Source organism: Anas platyrhynchos, chromosome 4, assembly GCF_047663525.1.
Source record: "Anas platyrhynchos isolate ZD024472 breed Pekin duck chromosome 4, IASCAAS_PekinDuck_T2T, whole genome shotgun sequence".
NCBI classification, from domain to species: domain Eukaryota; kingdom Metazoa; phylum Chordata; class Aves; order Anseriformes; family Anatidae; genus Anas; species Anas platyrhynchos.
This window is the reverse complement of record NC_092590.1, coordinates 4,284,132-4,297,465: the sequence shown is the minus strand read 5'-3', so window position 1 is coordinate 4,297,465 and position 13,334 is coordinate 4,284,132. Positions and strand designations below refer to the sequence as shown.

The window sequence follows — 13,334 nt, the reverse complement described above, 5'->3', positions numbered from 1 at the left end:
GCACACGGATAAATTAGTTTATACAAACATTGGCAAGGCTCATGTTCAAAATATGGGGTTTGTATGTGTCCATGATCTTGTTGTTTTACACATACCTAATTAAAATAAAAACAGGTGCAGAAATAATAGCTGAATTGCAATTAAAGGTAGAACTTCCATCTTAAATGCATCATCAGCACTGAGTACTTTTTTACTGCAGTACTTTACCTTAATGTTTCATAGCACTAAAGTACTGGAATTCCTTTGTGGTGTTGTTGTTGTTATAATATTAGAAGAAACTATGTTAATGCTGAAGGAGTATTCTGCAAATTATAAAAATAAGTAGATTCCCCATATGTAATTTGCAACAGTTATTCAAAGCAATAGTAAATACTTAGTGGAGTTGAGAAAAAAGCATAAAATTAAAAGGGATGATTGAAGGTTAGTTTAATACAAAGCATGGCTATCTAGTTTTTTGATCTATATATTATGTTTTTATCAATATTTTGAGGAATCAGGGCAGATTGTGGTACCGATGCTTCTTTTTAAAATATTTTTAAAAGATATTTTAGTAACAGCAACAATGATAAAATACTATAAATTCCATATAAAAATATGACGAAATCCTTTACACAGTGCAGTTGTTCATACGTAGTATTTCACCAGCATAACAATTGCATACAATTAAAAGCTAGGTGCCAGTTACCTTGGTATAAGATATTTGAAGCACAGATAGTAAGCTATGTTCAGAATAGATTTCTACTTCTCCAGCCCTAGTCCTAGTTAATAGTTTTGACTTAAAATAAGCTATTTCTATTCTTCTGGTCCACATGAAATTGGATAAAATGCAAATACAAAAAAACAAAATTCCAAAAAGAACGAAGTTCTTTGGAGAGCTGCCAGGCAGAGAAGGACCTGGGAGTGATGGTGGACAGTCGGCTGAATATGAGTGTGCTCAGCAGTGTGCTCAGGTGGCCAAGAAGGCCAGCAGCATCCTGGCTTGTATCAGAAACAGTGTGACCAGCAGGGCTAGGGAGGTGATCGTCCCCCTGTACTCGGCTCTGGTGAGGCCGCACCTCGAGTACTGTGTTCAGTTTTGGGCCCCTCGCTACAAGAAGGACATCGAGGTGCTTGAGCGGGTCCAAAGAAGGGCGACGAAGCTGGTGAGGGGCCTGGAGAACAAGTCCTACGAGGAGCGGCTGAGGGAGCTGGGCTTGTTCAGCCTGGAGAAGAGGAGGCTCAGGGGCGACCTTATTGCTCTCTACAGATACCTTAAAGGAGGCTGTAGTGAGGTGGGGGTTGGCCTGTTCTCCCACGTGCCTGGTGACAGGATGAGGGGGAATGGGCTTAAGTTGCGCCAGGGGAGTTTTAGGTTGGATCTTAGGAAGAACTTCTTTACCGAAAGGGTTGTTAGGCATTGGAACGGGCTGCCCAGGGAAATGGTGGAGTCACCATCCCTGGAAGTCTTCAAAAGACGTTTAGATGTAGAGCTTAGGGATATGGTTTAGTGGGGACTGTTAGCGTTAGGTCAGAGGTTGGACTCGATGATCTTGAGGTCTCTTCCAACCTAGAAATTCTGTGATTCTGTGATTCTTACAAGTTTTATGACATATTTTGTGTTATTGTTATGATGAGGAGAAATGAAAGCTGTAAATCCAGTCTGGCCCTGCTTTGAATGGCAGGCTTGACTTAGAAACCTACTGAGAGCTTTTCTGACCTGAGATATCTAATGATTCTCCAATACCAATTTTCCTTTCCAATTATTTGCCTTGTTTAAGCTGGAAAAAATAAAATATGAAACTACTAGAAATAGAGCTTCATGATATTTTTGTTAGTTATGCTAGATTCGTTTGTACAAAAGCTGCCACCCAGTTTTTGAAAAAATAAACATTTATGCATTCTATTTTGTTATTGCTAGCATTAGTCTATCTTCTAATTTCTTTTGGTACAAACATTAGCAGTGTTTATCCCAGCATTTTCAACAAATGAATACAGATGAGGACTTCTTAACCTAAAGTAACCTAAAGCAACTTCTATTGTGGATAATCACTCATGGCAAGGTCAGTAAGACTGACCAGGTTTTTTTTATTTTCACAACTTTTGTGGTGTGTAAAACTCAGCAATGTAACTTGTTTTACAGCATCAACGATCACATGAAGATCCTGCAGCTCTAAAATTCAGTTTCTATCAGGTGATCACAGCTGGACCTCGAGCCCCTTCTGAGCTTAGAGCTCTCCAAAAGAGATGCCTAGCACCTGGATGGTATGCTACACATATTGAAAGATGGCTAACTTACTTCCCACCTTATCAGGTGAATAAGACTGTAACTTGACATCCTAAACTTACATATATAATATCCTAAAAGATTACCTTCGTAATAGTCTTGCCTAATGAGTGCTGTTCCTCAGGGGATATCCTAGGTACACTCTAACATGCTTTAAGACATTGATTATTCATAGCTATGTTCTAATTAGTTGACCTGACATTGCTATGGATATTGTGTATTCCACGCAGCTGGGAACTTATGCAAAACAGATCAGAGTGATCTGGAAGTTCAGGAAACTTCATTGGTGCTCATTGAATGCTCTGGTATCCTGGACTGCCTTTAGCTTACAGCTTTTTTTTTTTTTTTTAATTTGCTCATGCTTTCATCACTGTATGTCTGATTCCTTGTCTGTAATGTTGAGGAAAAGAGAATTAAGCGTGCAGTGCTTTGTGGTCTTTTTAGTATCAGATATTCCATCAAGCTTCGCAAGAAAAAAAAAAAAGATGGAAAATAACGAGATGCTCCTCAGTAGTATTTCTGTCCTCTCTGAATGGTAACAAGTCTCATCTACTACCAAGTGATGTAAGCTGGAATTTTGCCCTCTGTATGTGGGAAGGAAGGGGGAAAATCGCTCTTTAAAATAGATTTGGCACCTGAAGACTTTGGGGTATACACAATATTTTTTTCCATCTAAAATAAGGAATAACAGATGAAAATGGATGTGATCTAGTGAAGCTGTAACACTTCAATCTTTAAATGCATCAGTGTCTTCACCCAGTCCTTGGTTCTTTCATGCACTGCCACTGTGTCACCCTCCTTAGGCTATGATTATAGTAATGAACAAACCTGGACACAAACAGTTTGTTGAGTCTGGACACAATCAGTTTGTTTTTGTGGGTGAGAGGTTTTAGAAGTGTGGATCCACGTCATGCTTATGCCATTTAGTCTCAAGAACAAAGAGCTGCCTCTGATTTGTTTTTGTTAACAGTATAAATAAAACTTTTGTGTACATCCATGTGTTTGCCATCTCAGACATCACCATTTTTCAAGATGAAATCATAGTTTGCCTGATGACTTTTCTGTAGCTGTTGGTGCTCCTAATCACGTACATTTGGTATCTATTGCAAACTCTGAAAATCCTTGACATATCCTTTGTGTTAAGACCAGTTTTTCTGTCTTTGAGTCTCAGAGGGTGTCTGTTTATGGGCCCAGAGATTTTGGTACAGATGGAGCATAAACAATCTGAAAATTGTATCTCCCCTGTAAACTTCTGCTGGTATACAACATGCAAGTTTTTAGTCTATTTCTGGCCCTGTGTAGAATCAGGCCTCAAGAGATTTGCATCCTAAGCCCTGAACATCATCTGCTATACAAAAACAGGGAGACATGATCAGTATCTCCTTCATAGATTTATTTCTGGAATAGATTTTTCTGACATTAACAGTGTGTCTGGCACTGCTCCTCACCCAACATTTAAAGATAACTTTAGCTGAGGGAGGTTGGCTGCAGCCTGAACCTTCTGTTTAGCCCAGATTTGCTTAGCTGAGACAATTTGGCTGGAGTCCATACCTTCTGTTTTCTTAGAGTGTGCCAAAGAAGTTCTGTAGCCTCTAGTTGGTGTTATTCTTCACATATTCTCTTTTGGGGCAGCCTTGCAGAATTCATGAGATACACAGTACTGTCATATCATGATACGTGTATGAAATTTTCTACAACATATTTTCATTAGGTTTTCTCCAAAGTAACTGATGAGTACTGAACAGTGCGCATCATCAGACAGAATTTTGCCAGATTTTGCCTCCCACAATGATGGTGAAGAACCAGCCCTGATAGCTTTATATTTTCTCTGTTAAAGTATTAGGAGTTAACTTGCATTGCAAAAGCAACAGCGTATGGTAGGTTATATCCAAACTTGTTAGCAATTTTAGAGAACTGCTGAAGCATGAAACAGTTACATAAGCTACACCTAAAAACAGATCGGCTTAGAAATACAGCCTTGTAGAGCCTTAGTCAGTAGGCATATAGTAAATGGCAGAAGTTGCAACAAGGATTGGTAAAGTTCCCCTAATATATTTTGTTGTCTGCTCCCTGAAAGTGTCAAGAATTTGAATCAATTTCCATTGGCAAAACTTTTTCTTACACATCTTTTTTTTTTTTTTTTTTCCGCGTGGCAGAAGCAGGGATGGCCCAGATTTTTCTATTTGTTAAATACTGAAGAAGAAATTTCATTCTTTTTCTTTTGGATGGAAATATTCCCCACTTGGGATCTTTTTTGACCGCTGTGCTATGAAGCCTTTCAGACCTTACTTCTTAGTAAAACAGCAGGTTCATTTTTGGACTCAAGCAGTCATAATGCATCTGATTTGAAAGACTTCTGGGATGAGCTACTGATTTCTGAACAGCTTGATACTTCACTAATCCACATCTCTAAATCCACATATGGGTAATTCCAAAGACTGATCTTTCAAAAAAAAAAAAAAGACATTTTCTTCCTTTTGATTATGCTCTGAAACCTTATAGAATTGCAAACCTAATAAGCTTCATCCAATCCTGGAAGCAAATCATAGCCTCTGTCCTTGCATAAAGAGCAAGCTTCAGCACTGCATACGGAATGAGACCATTGAACCGTCTGCAGATTTGTTGCCCCCCTCCTTTTCATCACCAAAACATGATGGAAAATGTAAAGCTGTTTCCATCACAGGAAATGAATGCTTGCCTAATCCATTTCAGTGGGTCGTTTAAGCATGATACTGCATTTGATATAATCCTCAGATACTGTTTATTTCCATGAAGATTCATGTCCAGGTAAAAGGGTAGCCCTATCTGAAGTGGACTGGTGTGAGTGCATATATGATCAAGCAGTTACAAAAAGAAGAAATTGCTTTCCAGCACCTGGCTTTCTTAGAGATGTATTTCACATTCTGTATCTACATGCCTGTCATGATGTCATCGTTACCTTCATTCATATTCTCAAGTGTTTTTCATAATATTTTGTATTCTTGTATAGTTTCAGAAGTAAGGCATTTAACTTAACATCTACCTACTATTTTTTGTCTTTTCGGTCATTTCCAGTGACAAGCCTTTCAATGTGACTGTAACATATATTTGTATATTCCCGTGTCTGTGAGAATTAATATTTCTTTAGACACTAACAGCTTTTCTTTTTTTCTTTTCTGGACAAGTCTCATTCAGTTTCCTGCAACATTTCTTATATTTCTAGGCCCTTCACTGCTATTTCTCTTTTGCCACAACAGCTTCCAATTTGATATCATTTCAGATTTAATTAACATGTCATTATCCTACTCATTAATGATAATGACAAATAAAACTGGACCAATTATCTAGGGCATTTCTCATCATATAATGAATGACTTTGACAGAGGTAGAAGTTCCAGTTTGAAACTTGACATAATGAATTTCAAATTAAACTTCCATTTATTTTATTTTTTGTAGTTGCTAATTATTGATGGACAGCAGCTAAGAACTGACCCGTCTACCGTAATGGATGAAGTGCAGAAATTTCTGGGAGTTTCTCCTCATTATAATTACTCTGAAGCCCTAACGTGAGTTAATTTTGTCATCATTATTGCTTGTTCATATGTTCCTAAAATACCAGTTAATCTGTAAATAAGGTCACTACAAAACAAAGCCTCTCATACTTCTCCCCTCATGTAAGTGTAGTAGGATGTATTCATTGGTGTCTGGAAAAGAGCACAATACAGGGTTAGATTTCCTGTAAAGCATACACTGAAGTCACTAAATGTGGAGTTTGACTGTTACTGGAGTAGACATTTGACAAATGGACAAAATAAATACTGCTTTGTGAGAACTGCAAGTGAATTTTGGATGAATAAAAAGGAATTTTATTTCCATCAGCAAATGGAACATGGAATACTGACATGCATAAGGAGAAAGGAAGAATACTTAGTTTCTGTTTTGGATGTTAGCTGCAAGATTCAACAGTATCAGTCAAGAATATAACATCCACTCTGTATGTCATAAATACACATGTACACAAATTCTTTGGATTCTGACACTTAGATTTGGTTTCCCTTAAAGTAAGATTGACAGGATTACTCTTTTCAATAGGAGTCTATTATCTGTCCTTATAGGAAGCTCGCAGAAAAGAATGTTTTCATTTCTTAGAAATTTATTTATTTAATAGTTTCATCTAGTTGTATTCTATTCTCTTTTATGGCACAGGTAGCAAAACAGACTTTCATTTTCCATGAGATAGTCAAGTGCATTGTAAAGACGTAAAGGGACAAATGATCCCTGAAGTTGAGTCTATTGAAAACATATTTCATTTGTTTGGCTTTTTGGTTTGTTTTGGTGATGGTGGTGGTGGCTTGTTTGTTTGTTTTTGTTTGATTTTTTTTAAATACTGAAGCCTTTGGCCTGGATACTGTGAATTAATCCCATCTGCATCTAAGTCTATTGCATGCATTTTCCTTTATGTCAGCCTTCGTACCCAGGTAATGTTCACAGAAATAAAGCAACTTTTTTGATTAGAGTGCACTGATGCCAGTTTGTCTTCTCAGCTGTTACCAGCTTGCTAACACCAGTAATTAATTTGTCTTTAAATAATTTAATTGTCACATGTATTTTTACAAAAGAGATACAAATAATACAAATTATTTTTACTCATAATTTTGAGATTGCAGTATAGCAATGTGAAACAAAAAAAAAAAATTGGATTTGTGTATCATTTCTCCATAGAATTAGAAGAGTTTTGTACTTTCTGGGTTTGTACTGTCCTGCCTGCAAGGAATGCCAATAGTGTGTATTTTATGTATATTGGTATACCAGTATACCAAATTTACAGAATGGGAGTGAAGGATTTGGAAGTGAACTGTAGGCTAAGTATCTTAAGATTCACTTTTTATAATTTGGGCAGAGATAACTAAGAAGAAAAAAATGTGCATGGTGGTTACGTTGAGCTGATGAAATCAACCTAAGCCCAGCTGGAAGAAGTGTTTTCCATCTTTGCTGTCAAAAGCTCTCTAAGGGAGAAGTCAAAACCCATTGCTTAGCCCAGTGTAGCTGTCTGGTAAATACATTGCTTTCTGTTGGACTTCCGAACTATAATATGTCTGAAACAACAAACACAGATGTTACCTATGTCTGTGTTGAAAGCAAAAGCCCTGCCTTTTTTTCTGCATGCCTACTCTCCATAGACTAAGAATGTATTCTTGGAAGACATGATGTAATTCTTAAAATGTGCCTAAAATTTGTGTCCAAAGTCTACATGATAACATATATAGACTGCACATAAGTATTTTTGTTACAGTGATTATGCCAGTACCTCTGCCCACACTAAATCTGTCTTCCCCAACAATAATCTTAATAATCACCTCATTGTATCACACATAGGTACCATCTTTTTTGGTATAAACTTCAGAGATGCATCCTCCTTGCAGCATCTTGTAGACTTTACACTGCAAGATACAGTCTTTCCAGGATAACTGTTGGCTCCTGCCTCTGTCCTTTTTCTTCTCTTTATTTACTTCATTTGTTGTGTCTGGAGCAAGTTCTTAATGCCTTGCTCCTGTTAAATCTCTTCAGCTTCTCCGTTTCTCCACTTGTTTGATGCCTTTTTTCCTGAAATGACTTTTTTTTTTTTTTGGAGCAAAAAATAGCTCTTAAGAATTGCTCTTAAGCTCTTATTTTCTTATATTTCTGTGTTGAAAGTGTACAAAATACTTGTTTCAGGTTCGATTCACATAAAGGTTTCTGGTGTCAGCTTCTGGAAGAAGGAAAAACCAAGTGTCTTGGAAAGAGCAAAGGTAGAAAATACCCTCCGATGGATTCTGAGGTAAACCATTATACTCATTGGCATTATACAGGGATTTAGCCATAAGTGAGACACCACAAAGGCAAAAACATAAGAAAGGAAAGAAGACAAAATCAAGTAGCCATTAATTATTTGACTACCTTTCCCTACAAATGAGGCCTTTAAAGTAGTTGTGGAGAACACCATTTTTTTTAGTTCTTTATATCAAATGTGAAGAATTTAAGTTCTTGTTTGTGTTTGGGTTTTTGGTATGGGGTTTTTTGATTGTTTGGTGTTTTTTTTTTTTTGTGGTGGTATTTTGTTTTGTTTAAGGAAAAAAATAAAAACTAATTTTGAAATTTGGCACCTGTTTGAAAAATAAACTTCAGTAAATTCAAAGTAGCTGTACCAGCTTCAGAGCAATTCTTAATTTACATGTCTATCTGAGAGCAGATCAGATCCTTTGCTTTGACACCAGTGTTTGTTATGGACACCTTCTGTTTCTTGAAATTATCTGTTAAAGTTCAGATGATAATTGATGAGCTTAAACTTGTATGCAGTAGATATCATAAAAAAATATATAAATTGCATAGGAGAAAGTAAAGTTTTGACACAGGTAAAAGAAACTTTGAAACTAAGAATTCACGGCAATTACAGTACAGCATTTTATTAAATAAAAATATCTGCTTTTATATCCATCAGTGCAGGGCTTTTCTGTCAACCTACTACAGAGATCACAATGTGGAACTGTCAAAACTCCTACACAAATTGGGACAACCTCTGCCATCGTGGCTGAGACAGGAACTACAGAAAGTAAGATAGCATTGAAAAAAAGTCTTTTTAAAATCTCTTCCACACTTCAGTCATCCTACCTAAAGTCTCCAGTAGCTACCAGAAAGTCTTGTAAAATATACCTCTGCAAAAAAAAGTAAAAGATAGAAATTATTTCCATATGCTGGCATGTGGATTGTGAAAATACATGTGTTTCTTAGACCTCTGGTGGGCCAGATCTTTCTCATTAACGTTTCTGGGCCTGTGGACTTGTGGACTACTGTGCACATATGTGGAAGTTAATTGCAGCTGATATAAGCTTCAGAGATACATGACCTGTCCAATTTCACAGTAAATACTTACATTTTTATATATCAGTTTAAAAGTATTGTGTCTCCTGTAGGTTTTGTAGTTCATTGCTAGACTGATGACAGTTTTTCTTTGCATTGATTATTGTGTCTTGCATAAAATAAGAAAATTTAATGTAGCATAAAATGCCAAGTGTACTTCTGCCATTGGAATCAGCTTGCTAATACCTGAAGTATATACTAATAAAGGTGAGAAGTACAGCCATCATACACGATTTAGGTGTGCACAGCAACAAAACACACGGAGCAAAATCTGGAATCCACAGGCAAAAGCAGTGTAAGCAAAAGAAAAAAAAAAAACATTTCCTATGATTATAGCCTGTAGTAACAAACTCTTATAATGCGATAAAGGCCTTTGTCCATAATTGCTGCCTAATTTTGCACTGTCTGAAGCAGCAAAATACAGAATGTAGCCTGTATCTGAACAGAAATTTAATTGGTGATGTAAAACACAAATGTTGCAATAAAATCCTTATGAGCAGTATTATACTTCAACAACTGAGCCAAACTGAAGCAGTGCAATAACAGCCTTCACGCCTGGCTTCTATGAGCAGCCAAATCCAGATACATGTACATTGCTGTGAATCAGGAATGTAGCCACTCAAATGAAAACTGGTAAAGAGCAGAAACAGATCCATACTTAGATTGCCTTAATTTGCACCAGTATTTTTCCTTAATTTATTTGCTTTTCAATCTATGCTGTGTGCATTCCAAGAACCCTCAACCTGATCAAAACTGTAGCATCGTGCAGTGACCTTCAGTTTGTCGGCTGCAAAAATCTGTCTGTTTTCCAGGTGAACATATTTGGTATTAAATTTTAGAAATAAGCTTTAGGGAAGAAAAAAAAAAAAACCACAGGTCATGGTAGAAAATTGGGCTCTAATAATGAAAAAACGCAAATATCCAGCCTTACATTTTTGGTACATTTCAGTAGCACATCTCATAATATCAGTTTAAGTATGAGATATACTCTAATAGTACTTAAAAGTTGAGAAAGAAGACTGTTGAAAATTTCAGCTGAGTATGGCCTTACTGTTTCTCCACTGAACTTTGGCTCTGAATGTTTCTAAAGGCATGAAGGGGTAGTGAATACGAAAGATAGCTACAGTACTAAATGCAATGCTTTTTACAGTAGATATGTACTATTATCATAATTTGTTTTAGGATGACTAGATAAAAACATGCATCAGGTGGTGGAAAAACTTTCTTTGTCTCAGTGCTGTTTTACAACATTTATGTAATCTCATAATTTAAATTTCAAGTTAATAGAATGAAAAGCAGTCTGTTACTCCCTAAATAGAAAACAGATGTTGAGATCCTTACTGTACCTCTAGCTGGTAAACTTTATTATTTATTGATTTTGTGTATGTAATACCTGGTTTTGATAGGCCTGTAAAGCAAAATTCTAGAGCAATTTGCTGTATATAACAATATTCTTTATGCAGCACATTTTTGCTAAGGGAATATGCATGATTAATGAGGAGGACCTACTAGAGTAGACATTTTTAAGATGAATATCTTTATTATTTATTAGAGAGAATGAAAATTTACATTTCATTTTAGATATTCACTGTCATACGGATTTGGCCCAAAAGCTGACATGTCTTAAAACACTCTTATTTGATAAAAGAAACACTCTGAATTCTGAATATCTGTAAATGCAAATTCTCTGCATGCTATGGACAGCTCTTTAAGCATTTATATGGATTTGTTACAAGTAAATTGACTAACTGGAGAAAATACTTGGGTTTTTCATCCTGGCATGACTGATTTTACCATTTATATAACCTGATCAAACATTTAAAATAGATCATCAATCAAACATTTAAAATAGAAGAAAAATGTATAATAGAAGAAAATTGGAAAAATTTTAGAACTATAAAATGCCTGAGATCTTCACAAATTGAGTGCTTCCTACGTGCTGGAGAAGTGAGCTTCAGCCACTTTCATAGTTTAGACTTTGTTTTCAGGAGCTCCATTTCTGTCTTTCTCTGGGAAACCAAGGCCCCAGCAGAACTGGGACAGTAAATCCCACATGCACAGCCGTGCCTTGAGTGGACTAGGCTTGGTTTGGCAGCCACACATAAAGGTTGTGCTCTGGCAAGAAGTGCCTTGGTGGCTCTCAAGTCCTGGTGGAGGAGCTGTTGTACCCTCCTAGTGCCCTTCCTAAGATTGAAACAAAATTAATGAGTCCCTAGGCAAATCTTCAATGGATTCCTCTGCTAACTTCACCTGGATCAATACTGTGAACAAAGTAACTTGACCTTTTGGCCCTGGAACTGTGTATCCAAAAAGGACGTGATTCTGGATGTGTGTTAAGTCAGAGCTCCTACTGAGACGCAGCTGCTAGGCATTAGCATCTCCAGAAGAGGTGCTGGAGGGGCAGCTGCTGGTAGGCTAGGTGGGCTAGGCTGAGGCTCCAGAGCAGCAGAGAAGTAAAGGCAAACAGCTAGAGGTCTTTGCAGTTCTGAGTCTGTCATACTGGGTTATAACTGGTTTATACGAAGAAGCTATGAAGCCATGCTATTTTCCTCCAGAACTATTCTATGTAAAGATGTTCTTACATTTAACAGGACGCTTTAAAAAGCAGAATAACTTTTAATGTGCAGTCAACTTGGTGAAGAATGAAGTCTGAGCAAAGCATGCAGACAAGCTACATGTGTTACCCCCCAGATAACAGGATGCAGTACAGCTGAGTAAGCAAGTCATACAACATGAATTTGCCTGGCAAAGTTTGCCTCTCTGTTTACAACTTCCCTACAATCAGTGTTTGATTTTCAGAAATAAACTATCATTATTAACACTTCTAAAAAACAGTGATTTATCACAACAAATTTATACTTGCTAGTTAAAGTCAGGTGTTTTAATGTGGTTGGTAACATGGCTATGGTTTTTGTTTCCATGGTTGATAACTGCATAAGCAATTCCTTTAAGAAATGTTTGATTATGTGAGCTTCACATTTATTTTCATAAATACAATTCTGAAATTTGACTTCCTCAAATATCTGTGCCATTACAAATCAATGTGTGAGTAGAAAGTGACCATTAGGGGGTGTAAACATGGAGTCTGATATGAATTCACTTAACTATTTCAACAAACATTCCTGAAATACTGTGATATCTTCCCAGTTCTACTTGTGCAGAAAGAATTAGTTTCAATGATTTGCAGACTATCTTGTACAAAATATCCTTTTTCATTGCTTAAAGATGTGAAACTTCCTCAGGAAGAAATTAATTAGATATTTCAGTGTTTATAGATGTAATACTCTTGTCATTCACATTGAATGAAAATTGCTGGAAACATTTTTCTCATTTTTTTTTTTTAATAAAAATAGATATTATTCTGATAGTGGCATGATATCTGAAGTGCAACAATAAACTCTGATAAGAAAATGTACTGATGTGTGGAAGTGATTTTTCTGTTTATAAAAGTTGTCCTTTTCCAGGTTTGTTAGCAGCTTGACACTGAGCTACAACACAAGCCAGGACCATGGGAGCACCATGAAATGTTTTCACAAATGAAAAATATTGCTTATTCTCTCTGAGTGAATGTTACTGCTTTATGCAGCTGCTCATTTTCCTGCTTTTGCTACTCTCTTTCTTTTTTACTTCTTGTGCCAGAAATTTCTAATGTGCTATAGAAACATGTCCAGAGCTTGGCTATTTTTAAGAGAACAAGGAGACTTTATTCAAATTATTTGCCTTGGGGATTCACTAGTTGTGCCAATGCATCAGCCTACACAGATATGAAAGAACTTTTTTTAAGGAGAAATGTCTAAATGATGGTACAAATGTCCAAAGGAAATTTTGCTGTTATCAGTGAAATCAGAACAGAAAACTGTAGTATCTAGCAAAAAAAGTATCGGCAAAAGCCAATTAATATCTTCATATAGGTGTAGAGAATACAAGCCCTATGTTAACAAAATATTATTTTAATTACAGAGAAATAAGGCAGAATATACATTCAGAAGGCTAAGCTTCTTTTCTCATACCCATCTCTATAATCTCTAAGAGTAACAGAAATGGAGTAGTAAAGAAATAACAGAAAGGTACTAAGCAAACAGAAACTATCTTTGCTACAAATAACACCTGGCTGACCTCTGGATACAGTTTATCTGCTTTTATTTAATATTTATTTTCAGTTCTTCCAACCCAAACCTCTCCGAGTTCTAAGGCA

General features: G+C 36.4%; 1 protein-coding gene across 4 annotated transcripts in view; it reads left to right on the top strand.

Moving 5' to 3' along the window:
- The window catches only part of LOC101796679 (N-deacetylase and N-sulfotransferase 3), a 76,370-nt gene extending 63,816 nt beyond the window's left edge, over nucleotides 1-12,554 (top strand). For all 4 annotated transcript variants that reach the window (XM_027456786.3, XM_027456781.3, XM_005015917.6 and 1 more), the window contains exons 11-15: nucleotides 2,120-2,290; nucleotides 5,699-5,808; nucleotides 7,958-8,060; nucleotides 8,721-8,831; nucleotides 11,731-12,554. In XM_027456786.3, the coding sequence (XP_027312587.2) occupies nucleotides 2,120-2,290; nucleotides 5,699-5,808; nucleotides 7,958-8,060; nucleotides 8,721-8,831; nucleotides 11,731-11,778 (543 nt within the window). In that variant the 3' untranslated portion in view covers nucleotides 11,779-12,554. The remainder of the gene's footprint in view (nucleotides 1-2,119; nucleotides 2,291-5,698; nucleotides 5,809-7,957; nucleotides 8,061-8,720; nucleotides 8,832-11,730) is intronic.
- Nucleotides 12,555-13,334: the final 780 nt, after the last annotated feature.